We start from the raw sequence: 12,843 nt of genomic DNA, 5'->3' as shown, positions 1-12,843 counted from the left end.
GAAAAGCCATCTTCCCTATTAAAGTTTGGATATTTCTTAATCTCAATGGCCTCGCGCAGCATTCTGGGTATGTAACGCTTCTCCTTGGCAAGAACCAGAGGCTTATCAAACTTGATTGAGTGATTGGCTTTATCCATGACATGCTCACAGACAGCAGACCTAATAATTCTCGTATAATTCTCGTATATTTATATCAAATAGATACCGAATATTTTTGAATTTATTTTGCCTGCGCGGTCTGCTGATCTGCTCATATGCATGATTTCCGTCGTGTTATATAAAATCAAGATAAATTAAAGACGCATTTATCTAAAAAGTTTTTATAGTATTCGCATGTAGGTAAATGTGTTTATAATATTGTCAGACTGTAGGCTCCGAACCTAACGCACGAGTATATCAACCTCTAGGGCCTTCCAGCCATATTAAACGCCTGTATTAACTATAACCGAAAAGCGATGGCATCGGCACGCAACGCAAAGGGCAGCATATGTAATACATAAAGGCAATTAGCCGTCGGCCTTGGCCAAAGGTCGGGATCCTACTTTGTATTGGTGAAACTGAAGGCTTGATTAAGATGGCAAGTAATTTGTAATTTAACCGGGTAAAAAAAATGGAATTGAAACCTAGCTACTGTCGTCATACGTCCGCCAACGCAACTTTTTTTGGATATCCCATTCCTTATTATTTACCTATCTTTGGTAGTGTTTAACTGCATAGAAGGGGGAAGTTACGGATTGCGCTGAAACCAACGGCAGTAGGCCGAGCAAATGATTGACAGTATCTCGCCGCGAGATAGACTACCCGTCTTTTCGTCGTCGTCGACGGGTAGTCTATGTCGCGGCGAGATACTCTGGCACCAATCAAGTCATCAGAAAGACATAATAAATTTAAATAAACTCACCAAAATCTACGTAAACATATATATTTATTAACCTACTTTGGTGTCCCACTGCTGGGCAAAGGCCTCCCCTCGTTTTCTCCACTCGACCCTGTCATCGTCATTTTCCCACCATGTGGGGTAGAATGAGTCCAAGTCGTCCCGCCATCTCCTTTTTGGTCTGCCTATTATTACTGAATTTAAATCGGCAATTAGAGTGATACCTATTTTCCTATGTGTTAAAATTATTTCACTGGGTAAAATAGACTATTGCATCACAATTTTTGTATTAAATTCCATAGAAACCCACTCATTTTGAGAAAAGGCGAATGAAAGGCAGAATGGCCAAGTTTTCATACATACTTTCAAAAATACTTGCATTAATGTGTCAACGTACTCTAAAGTACACCAGTTATACCACCGAACGCCTTCATTTATAAAGTTAAACCAAAGTAATTACATTAGGTACGGAAAGTTGGAAAAGGCGGGAAAACTAACAGCTGCCTTGTTTACCGAGACAACACTGTTCGAGCTCTCGGTAAACATGTAGTTTACACAACTGCAACCTTGCTGGTTTTACTTTAATGCTTGCGTTTTAATCACCTACTACTTTAAACACTTAATCGTATAATGTATGTAAACTTGGAGGCAAATCTAACTTTTTTTTATACAGTAACTTTTTTATGTTTTTTTTTAGAATTTAGGACCAAAAGCGCCTTCAACGGAAGTCTCGACCTAAGCCGTCCTACGCATATACTTATAATGAACAAGGGAAGCTTAAACAGTGCGACCGGATATTTAAAACAAAGTTCGGTATTGCGAGCCATATACGTGCTCATCAGAGGAGTTTGTAAAGGTCGCCGTTGTCGGACACGACATGGACGACTATATATATATGTATATATATATATATACGTCGTCAACGCTATCTATCCGAGTATAGGCCAAAGGGGTGGCGCCATCTATTCGAGTATAACTTTTTCTTGATATTCCGAGGCACGTTTTTTCCTTAGACTTTACTTATCTTATACGGAGTTACATATATCTTTGATAGTACGAAAATTTACTTGCACACATCAACCTTTTTAGTATTTGTTATCAACAAACGATAACGCTATAAAGCAGCAACAGAAATACATCTGTGAAAATTTCAACTGTCTAGCTATCACGGTTCACGAGATACAGCCTGGTGACAGACAGACAGACGGACCGCCGGAGAGACGGACAGACAGACAGCGGAGTCTTAGTAATAGAGTCCCGTTTTTACCCTTTGGGTACTGAACCCTAAAAAGCAATTGAAAATCATGTTAAATTGGTATAATTACCAAAAGTCCAGTCCAGTTTATTTCGCCTTCGGACCGCTCGAAGGCACTATTTTCACAACGTTTCGAGTATTATATTAGGGGGGTGGCCTCCCCATGCTTTAATTGCAAACTACAGGGTGTTGCAGTAGGTAACGGATTTATCATAAACATAACCCACTTTATGCGCATGAATGCTTTATTTTTAGTTTAGTATTAGTTTCGAAATGGCAATGTATTCTTATTATGTAATTTTTTTTTGACATTTCTTTCTAACAAAACTTCCGTGAGACACAGACATAATAAATATATTAATAACGGGTCACTCACGTGTTTTAAGTCGAAAACGCTCGACATGTTCGTCTCCGTACCGAGGAGCGTCATCAGGAGCTTGCGTCGACGGTGTCAGTAATGCCGTAAACGAGGGTAGTTTCTCGCCCCCCCTGCCGCCACCGGCGCCCGCGCCGAGTCATCGGGCGCGGAGGGCTGCGGCCCGCAGTCTGCGCCGGTCCGTTACCGTCGACGCAAGCTCCTGATGACGCTCCTCGGTACGGAGTGAAACATGTCGAGCGTTTTCGACTTAAAACACGTGAGTGACCCGTTATTAATATATTTATATTTATTATGTCATTCCTTTCTATTTTATTGACTCCTTTTCATTATTTAATGTAATTGTGCTTGTTTAAAATAAAATCTAGATTTTTGTCGATGCAAAAGCGATCCAACAGATCCTACTTGAATAAATTGGTTTTTATCTTCTATCTTTATCTTATCTTGTAAAATAAGTTGTTTCCTAGATATATAGCGATGTGACTCATGTGACAGATAGAGGAATAGTCGCACCATAAGGGTTCTTTTTTTTTGGTATCCTTTGGTGTATTCCCATTATTCCCATTTGTCCCATTCCCACGTGACCGCTATGATATGAAAACACCTGTTCCCATCTGTGCCCGGTGGGGACAATTGGGAATACGAGTACACCATTATGCGTCGTTACTGTTAGCATCAGTGTCAGTCGCCTTAAAATCCCTTTTTTATTACTCGCAGAAATACCAATAGAACCGGAATTTCTAGTTATAATCAAGTACGTTGATTTCTGATATAAGTATTTTGTGTACCATAAAATACATCATGACTGCCGGCTAAGCACGGTCGCATTTTTATCACCTGTCACGGCTGTCACTATGCCTGTCAATTTCGCACTTACCTACTTGTTAGAACGTGACACAGGCGATAAAAATGCTACCGTGCTAAGCCCGCAGGTTGGATATATATCCAAAAATCACATTTTCCTCATGATGTGATAACTTTATATAGGCTGCTCTTGCATTTAAATTACTGCCTTTATTTCATCATTAAGTATCATCTTTTATTTTCTTCGAGCCTCTATAATTAAAAGGGGCTATGTTCGTGAGAATGGTGCACTCCTGGCGGCTTGACATACATTGTAATATGTAACATGGCATTAATTAGACAATCAAAAAGGGCAAACCGAACGTGATTCTACTTTTAAGTAACACAAATCAAAATATTTACTTAATAAGTTTGCCAAAAAATAAATAAACTTCAGAAAACAATTTTGAATGCGATTATTTCATGGTAACATTTGTCAGCACTTCGCGAAATAGTACTATCCGAGAGAAAATGCACGAAATAAAAATAGCCTAATCCCTACAGATGTGACTATAATATTTGTAAAGTTCTCTCGATTTTTCCAGCATCCCAGACCTTTACCCGTACCACGAGTCACTGTCAGTGTCAACACTGACATATACGCTAACGTCTAAATAATTTACTTTCTATACATCTCGCTCGCACTAACATGTCAGCACGAGCATGACAAGTTTAATTTAAAAAAACCGGCCAAGTTCCGTACTTTTTTGTATTTGTTGTTTCAAATTTCAACTGTCTAGCTATCACGGTTCATGAGATACAGCCTGGTGACAGACAGACGGACAGCGGAGTCTTAGTAATAGGGTCCCGTTTTTACCCTTTGGGTACGGAACCCTAAAAATCAATTAAAATAATCAGAAAAATAATAATAAAACAAGTTCCCGACGAATAGGCTATTTGACTAATTTTTGAAAATGGTTTTAATTTATTGTTTATGACTTAATAATTACACTACATTGATATTTCCGTGAAATTTCCTGTATTAAATATAAAAAAACAATGTTAAAGTTTATTTATTTTGAACGCGCCTTAAACGCTGTTTTTACAAAGGGGCTAATCACGTGACACGTGTGACGTCACACGCGAGTAAACTCAGTCAATGACCTTAGTAAATCTTATGGTTTATGTGCATTGAATTGATTATTTCACTGTAAAATGGTATATAAATGGTGTATAGTGCCGCAATGTTCAAGTACGACTATAAAAAATCCAGATAAATTGTTTGTTTCCGTTCCAACGAATCCCAAAAAAAGAAAAATGTGGTTAAAACTAGCGCGAAGAGACCCAAAGAGCATTTTAGCGCATACAAATGTTTTTATGTGTGAAGACCACTTCGATGTAAGTAATATTTAACTGTAAATGAATATGGTAGTTAAAAAGCAGCGGATTTTGTTGTATTTAACGAAACAAGATCTAGGTATTTAAAGTATTACTACATAACCTCATAACATAGCTCTTTCAGCATTAGTAGGTAGCATACTTTTTCTTTCAAACTAAAGTGCAGTATGGAGATACTATTCTCGTCATCGTCTTCTATATATATATCGTCGTCGTATTCGTATCATCGAAATCGAAACGTAAATAAACAATTTCTACGTATACTCACACAGCTGTTTTTACATTTCTAAGTTCCGCAGCATAGTAATCCGGATTATCTTTAAAGAAACGAGCAACCGTGCAACCATTAATGCGTCTATGCTGGTAGGTTGCCGCTATCAGCTTTCGCATATTTCGGCTCCATTTTGAGATTCTTATGAATATTGTGAATGAATATATACGGATAAATCGGAATATATCAGAAAACTGTGGAACAATAACTAAAATTAACTAAATACAAATAAAACTGCTAAAACACTCAAGGCAATCAAGAATGTTTACGCGCGTGTGACGTCATCCGAGCGTTGACCAATCACAGAGCGTTCACGTCCCTGATGAAATTTCAAAAAATATTAAATTTTCTTTCGTTTATATTCCAAAAACTAAACATAATTTACATTCAAATATAGTGAAATATACTTTATTAGTTTATTATCTTTCAGGATGACAGCAATTCGTTATATATTTTTAATGTTGTCAAATACCCTATTGAGGACCTTCTAAAGTTTTAAGGTAATATCGTTTCATACCAAACAACCATACCTTTTTTTTTTTATGAAATAGGAGGCAAACGAGCAGACGGATCACCTGATGGTGACCTCTGGTATGTATGAGTTGTTTGGTAAATGAAATCACTTTTCAGGATAGTTGGTATACTGATTCGCCTTGTTGCCACTTTGCCACTATTTTCTCCTGACCCTGACGTTTCAAACCAACGCGCACCCTGTACAAGCCCAAGACCCAAGACACGCCAACCTTGGCTCGCTACCACCAGTGCCGCGTCGACCGTACCAGCATACAACCGTAAATACCTTCCTTACCACGGGTGTCGATAAATTAAAAACTAAAGCAGAGATTGTTTATGGTTAAAAGCGGAATTTAAAAAGTTAAAGCTCAGCACGCTTTTTTTGTTATTTTTTTAGTGTCTTGTACTTTTTTGTGAGTATGCATGTGTTTTTTGTGATATTGTAAATTTTTTGATGAAATTATACGAGTTTAATGCTTTTAATGGATAATATCGTAAATAACTTAAAGTTAGAAAGATTTTTAATTAATAGCAATATTAGCAATAAAAGTAAAAGTTAAATATCTAACAAAGGAATAAATATATGCTCTTTGTTTTTTAATCATTTGTATAAAAACAGAGTTATAAATTTGTATAATAATTAATAATACCCATTTATATTTATATATAACTATGTAATTCCGATAACAGTCCAAATATCTACTTGATATACTCTAAAACAGTACAAGATAGGTAATAAAATGTAGTATTAGATTTAGAAAATTAAAAAAAGATTTTCAGCTCTACCTATATTTTAGATACCGATTTAAGTTTACTTATGCCTTCATAATATTATATTTCATAAGATCATATTGACATACAAATATTTCATCGGGTGAAATAATTACTAGTTAACATTCTCGTAATCTTAAATAAAAAACTTACTTTTTACTAAATTAATGAACTGAAAATCTTTTAACAATGTTTTACAGGACCTACTTCTGTGAGGCCTTAACACTTTTACTGCCAAGCTCGCATTTCCAATGCAAAGTTAAGCCGCAGTTATTGGCGGCGAATGTGTTAAGTGAACAGGGGGCCTAGCCATGGTGACAATCGTTAAGAGAAAATGTCAGTTGAAACTTAAATAATGTATGTAAATAGTCACGTGATTTTTCGCAGCATCCATCATCCCGATAAAAAAAATCTATTGGCGTTTGTCGATGTTATAATTGTTATCTTGGATAGGCCCCCAGAAGTAGTTGCGCAGACAAACGTACAAAATAATTCACACACAACCCTGCTATTGTTAATAAAATAATGTTCGTGTATCATTTTGTATATTGTTTAAATCGTAGCACTATTTTGAAACTATGGTTGTTTAAAAACATTAACTTGCAAACCAAACATTTGTTACCAACGCAATGGGGTATTTGACTACTAGTCAAATCAGTTTCTTTTTTCAAACTGTCAAAACGATTTTGCTATTATGGAATTTATATGAAACACTAGCATGTGACGTCACAGTCAAATTACCTACTCTTTATAGAAATAGAAATTGTGTCTAAAAATAACTGCTGTCTACGTTTCTCTATTAATCTCTTGGTGCTTTATTTTATGCATAGTGTAAAATAATTTATTTTAAATACTGTCAAATACCCTATGGAAATAAATGCTTTAAGACCATGTAAATGAATTGTTACAATAAAATTAGTTCAGCATTCAAAGCATATTGCAAGTAACCCATTTCAAAATAGTCCCATGAAATCTAAATTATTAACAACTGAGGCCCTACCACGAATCACGAATATGGAAGAGCTATAGAGAAACAGATAACGAAATTTCGATTTTCGTTTTTCGCGGTAGTGCCTCAGATCCCACATAATTTATCTACGCTCTGGAAAAAGCAGCCTTAGGGGAGTAATAAGGTGGATATAATAAGACTTTTTCTAAGAATTCTTTTCTTGAGAAACACAAACACTTTCGAGATGTATCTTTAATTTTTATGGCACCAGCTGGCTTATATGTGTACGCTTTGTTTATATAATTGTTAGTAATAAGTTGGTTGATATGAATAATTGATCAAAAAACCTAAGCATAGTAAGAATGAGTACGATTGCAATATAAATTACCTACTACATACCTATAATCTTAATATCCGACGCTAAGAATCTTTAAATATCGAGATTTAAAAAAAAACGGAAACAATTGTCCAAAAATAGTTTAAATAAAGAAATAAGCTTCCACCGCACCAGTTCGTAAAGGCTCTGTTTATTCCTCAAAAACTGATGAATAATAAGTTGCATTTTATTCACAAGAATAGCAAAGCAATTTCATGCAGATTTTGAGTTGTTTCCTCATTTCGGATGGTAGGATTGACTTTTAAATTTTGAATGATAAATAGCGTTCATTTGGATCATTTTGTAATGTTTTACAGTATGTATTTTCCTCGTGTGTGTATGGTGAAAAATTGTGTTTCACTCGGTTGCGCAGTTAGACTCGCAACGCTCAAGATTCAATTTTGGAATCTTTCGCTTACTCGGGTATCATAGCACGCTTGTGCAAAAACCCAATGGAAATGTGTCAGAGGCAATAATAACAAAATACGATAAATTACTATGCGATGTTATCTTATTAAAGGTATCGTCTTAATATGGGGCATTTTCTATGAAAAGGGACCTTATTGTCGATGGCGCTTACGCCGCACAGCGTCTCGCGGCATTGTTTTATTTCGGAGCATCGTTTATAATGGCGTATGCGCCATCGACAATAAGGTCCCTTTTTATAGAAAATACCACATATTAAACAACAATAAAGTTATTCATTAATCATTATATTCATATCAGCTAATTTATACACAATAAGCACCTTGAAACTATTATTCTTTTGTGTTATTTATAAAAGGTCATTCGCAGTTTTCTTTTTTAAGTGATTGGAATAACTGGTCAGGTATTAATTATCTATGGCAAGCCAACTTTGTCAGTAGAAAAAGTCGCAAAATTCAAAATTTGTATGGGAGAGTCATCCCTTTTTGCCTACATTATTTAAACTTACGCCTACGTCTTTTTTAGGGTTCCGTACCCAAAGGGTAAAAACGGGACCCTATTACTAAGACTCCGCTGGCCGTCTGTCCGTCTGTCTGTCTGTCACCAGGCTGTATCTCATGAACCGTGATAGCTAGACAGTTGAAATTTTCACAGATGATGTATTTCTGTTGCCGCTATAACAACAAATACTAAAAACAGAATAATATAAATATTTAAATGGGGCTCCCATACAACAAACGTGATTTTTTGCTGTTTTTTTCCGTAACCCTTCGTGCGTGAGTCCGACTCGCACTTGGCCGGTTTTTTTACTGACAAAGCTGGCTTGCTAGAGTATATAATATATAGGTACTGTAGAGCTGTTTAAACAGAAAAACAACTGGATTTAGCAATATAAAAAATAATCGTACCTAAAATAAATGCTTTTGTTTATTATCTTTTTTTTTTCAGTTAGGTTTTCTTTAAAAGGTCGTGCAGTTTTCGTTTTCTTAAAATTCGTAAAAGGAGTTTTATATAAAAACACACATAGGTGTAATTTTGCACCTAGTTAGGTACTATAGTTTTTATTATTTCTACACTAAATGTGACATTTAAGCTCACTCTCAATTATATTATAAGCAAATAAATAATAAATCCTTCATTAGATTCTAAGCCCTTTGGAAGTGGCGAAGCCCTCCAGTGGTGAAGGCCGGATTCGAATCAAAAATATTTAATAAAATAATTTGATTTGTTTCCATAAACTCGTTAAAATTTCATGTTTTTTTTTATACGCCCGGTTTAATACTTAGAGGCTCCGGTGGTTAGAAATCCGAAGCAATTATTTTCAAATAAAAAAAAACTTGTAGAAACTTTTAAGTTCTTTCATTTACTTACTGATTTTGTTTTCCCTTTTGTGTCGAGTGCCACCCCTAAAGATATATTTTTTTATTTTAACTTGGGTTATACACGGGTTGCTAAAAAGTAAGTGTTACTATGGGACAAACCCTGAAATAAAATAAAAAAATTTAGCTGTTTCATACATGTTGGCTGGTCCATTTTCTATGAGAGGGTAATTTTTTATTTATTTAAGTATGCTATAAATATTGTACTTAAAAAACAGAATTTCGTCTAACATCGCATAATATAAATATTTATTTCTCAAATTTATTTTTAATAAGCAGAAACGCCTGCAAATTACTACAAAAAAACCGGCCAAGTGCGAGTCGGACTCGCCCACCGAGGGTTCCGTACTTTTTAGTATTTGTTATAGCGGCAACAGAAATACATCATCTGTGAAAATTTCAACTGTCTAGCTATCACGGTTCATGAGATACAGCCTAATGACGGGCAGACAGACAGACGGACAGGCGGACACTGCATGGGCAGACGGACAGATGGACAGCGGAGCCTTAGTAATAGTAGGGTCCCGTTTTTACCCTTTGGGTACGGAACTCTAAAAAAAAAAATGAATAAAATTCCAAACTTTTCTCGCCCGAGATAGTGATTTTTTCCACATTTCCATGATTCCTAAGCATTTTTTTATACAGCCGGCAGCAGTAGAAAAGCTGGCGAGGTTTTCAAAATGATGATATTGAATTGATGACAGCTCTTATTATCTTAACAATACAACTTCCCTTCTGCTGGTGACTGTACTTTGCATACTTAATAGTATATTTATATATTTTTAAGTTAAATGATGTGGTGTTTAATGCATGCAGCTTCTTAAATCTAAGGCCTGATATTTTTAAGAGATTCAGCGCAAACGCTGCTAATGTATTTGTGCAATTTTTTATTTTCCTAGAATCTGCGTGCACAAGTTAAGAATAATTAAACGAAATTGACAGAAAACTTATTATTTTAACTTATGAACGCAGAAGTTAAATCGCCATTTCAAATTTTTACAACCATAGACAACGGCGTAAAACGTTCCGCGTCACGCGCGTTTTTACCGAGTATTTTTACGCAGTATTTTTGAATGCGTATTTCGCGTACTAGGCTTGTTTCGAGATGTGTCGCCGAAAGCAAGCCGCTACAGTTATTCTGCATCTACTGTTGGCGTGGTTGACTGGCGACTCTTCGGAAGCCCTAAGCACCTTTGGAGTGACGAACACTCAGCAACCGCCCAAACCGCCGACGCCTGTAGCTCCGCCTGGTAATTTTTTTTCATATAATGGGACTTCCTCACATTTGAATGTTTTGAAGCACTCACACAGAGACACATTGGCAAACACTATCACAAAATTACAAAATTTTCTTGAATTGTATTTACAATTGGTTAAAAAACACGAATAACAGCAGCATGATTCACGATTAATACGTAGACGAGAATAACTATTTGAGTTTTCAGGTGATTCAGAAGTTAAGTCCCATTATGTAGAAAAATTACTAGTTCAGGAAATAACTGTAGACGACAGATAAAATAAAACGCTGTATCGGCTTGGCTAAAAATACACAATCGTTAGAAAATAGAATCAGTTTCAGAAAAAAAAACAAGATGTCTATGTGGAAACGGCCTTCGGTTATAATGCCACTTCTGTTGTCTGTCTGGCTGTTTGGACAGTGCTACGCTTTCAGCTCGACTTTTGGGGTCGCAAAAACCGAATCACCTTATGTACTCACGACAACTGCAGCGCCTGGTAAGAGCTTCTTTTATAATGGGACGAAACCCGACTGTGTGGCAAACGCTTCTTATCGGACTAGTGAAGGCGATATTCACTTTTTTTTTTCTTTTAAGTATCACGATTCAATGTCAACCGCCAGCACTTGGTCCGAGTAGTCCAAAGTTTAAGATTAAGGCAAATTTCCTTACTGACTTGGAAAAAATATCATACATATTTATCATTTCGCTATTTATCGAAGCGTTTCTGTATATACAATTATTTATAGACGCAGTCGGGTGGCAAACTTTTATACATTTTCAAACTCCAAAAATTGATGTTGTGATCTCAATGTAAATTGGCATGTATATTGGCTTGTTAGGTATTGTTTTACTTCAGAAGTAAATTGTAAACTGTTACTACGATTAATAAACAAAACAATAAATCCCTATTAGTTTACTTCTGAAATGGAGTTGAAGGAAATTTAAAATTCTAAAATAGATTTCATATACTGGAAAAAAAGTCACCAAGCAGTGGCCGAGACCGGAACACAAATCAAAATATTTAATAAAATAATTTGATTTGTTCACTGTATATATATTATTTATTCTATTTTGTTTTGTTTTAAGTAGTCCCACTATAGAAGTAACTACTTACCAAAGTCATTCCTACTTCAATGGCGCAATCACTAATATATTTTTTCTACAGAATATTATGAGTGGAAAGACTATTCGGTTTTCCCATTTATTCTGAACAGCCTTAAAATTGGATTATACTCACATACAAACTAAAAAAATCGAACAAAACTGACAAAACACCGCTTTTTCTCTTTTAATTGATGCTTCAAAACTTGTGATTCCAAATTTGACAGTAGCGTTAAAAAAAAAAACAAAAAAAAAAAACAAGATGTGGTGCAGAACGGCGGTGATACTGCCAGTGATTTTAGCTGGATGTCTGATGCGTACAAGTGAAGCATTTGGTGGTATTTCGTCATTTGGGAAGGCCAACACCGACCCGCCACCTAAGCCCGTTACACCGGCCGCAACACCGGGTAAGACATTTACTCTAGGACAAGCTTTACGCTACATTGACACAAACAAGCAGCGTCTCATGCTACATTAGTAACATCACAGACACAAGCGAGATGGAATAAGAAGCGAAATTTGCATCTTCTTCCTTCCAACTTAAATGATTAAAAATCTATTCACTAATCACATCCTTCCATGGCATTATTATATCATTAGTTCAAATAAGATGGCAGCAAACGGGTAATAAAAAAATCAATCCCAAAAAGTATGGAATCTTAGTTTTCTGCTAAATTTTACCTATCAGTAGCGGAGCGTCTTTAAAACCTGCTTATTTTGGCATTCAAGCTACTTTTTCCAGTTCTCTACGAGATATTTATAACGTGACGCTACTACTGTTTAATACACAAATATAATTAATAAGTACGATTATCCCACAATGCCGCTCGAAACGTTTATATTAAAATCAAAGATAGATATAACTCCGTAACAGATGGATACAGTCTAAGGAAAAAACGTGCCTAGAAAATCACGAAAATTTGATTCTCGATCAGATGGCGCCACTACCTTTGGCCTACTCTCGTATAGAGGGCGTTGACTGTTTCGTTTGTTATTTTACAATTTTAACGCATATCAGTGAAAGAACACGAGTCAAAATCTTAAAAATAATTAGTGCAAATAAAAAAAATCATTTATCCATATTTAAATACATTTTATCGTATTTTTATAAATCTTCATTTTTAGTTTTA

General features: G+C 35.6%; 2 protein-coding genes across 6 annotated transcripts in view; one reads left to right on the top strand and one right to left on the bottom strand.

Moving 5' to 3' along the window:
- Positions 1-12,843, bottom strand: part of LOC134753331 (venom protease-like) — a 93,044-nt gene that overhangs the window by 41,189 nt on the left and 39,012 nt on the right. The window lies entirely within an intron of this gene.
- The window catches only part of LOC134753339 (uncharacterized), a 42,063-nt gene continuing 34,931 nt past the window's right edge, over positions 5,712-12,843 (top strand). Inside the window, exons 1-3 of one of the 5 annotated variants that reach the window (XM_063689207.1) lie at positions 5,766-5,805; positions 10,948-11,108; positions 11,778-12,120. In XM_063689207.1, the coding sequence (XP_063545277.1) occupies positions 11,976-12,120 (145 nt within the window). In that variant the 5' untranslated portion in view covers positions 5,766-5,805; positions 10,948-11,108; positions 11,778-11,975. Of the gene's footprint in view, positions 5,813-10,947; positions 11,109-11,777; positions 12,121-12,843 lie in introns of all 5 variants that reach the window. The other 4 variants (XM_063689209.1, XM_063689208.1, XM_063689210.1 and 1 more) reach the window with 4 other exon arrangements.

The sequence above is a fragment of the Cydia strobilella genome, chromosome 26 (assembly GCF_947568885.1).
Source record: "Cydia strobilella chromosome 26, ilCydStro3.1, whole genome shotgun sequence".
Classification (NCBI taxonomy): Eukaryota; Metazoa; Arthropoda; class Insecta; order Lepidoptera; family Tortricidae; genus Cydia; species Cydia strobilella.
The sequence above is the reverse complement of the archived record's forward strand: the minus strand, read 5'-3'. Positions and strand labels throughout refer to the sequence as shown.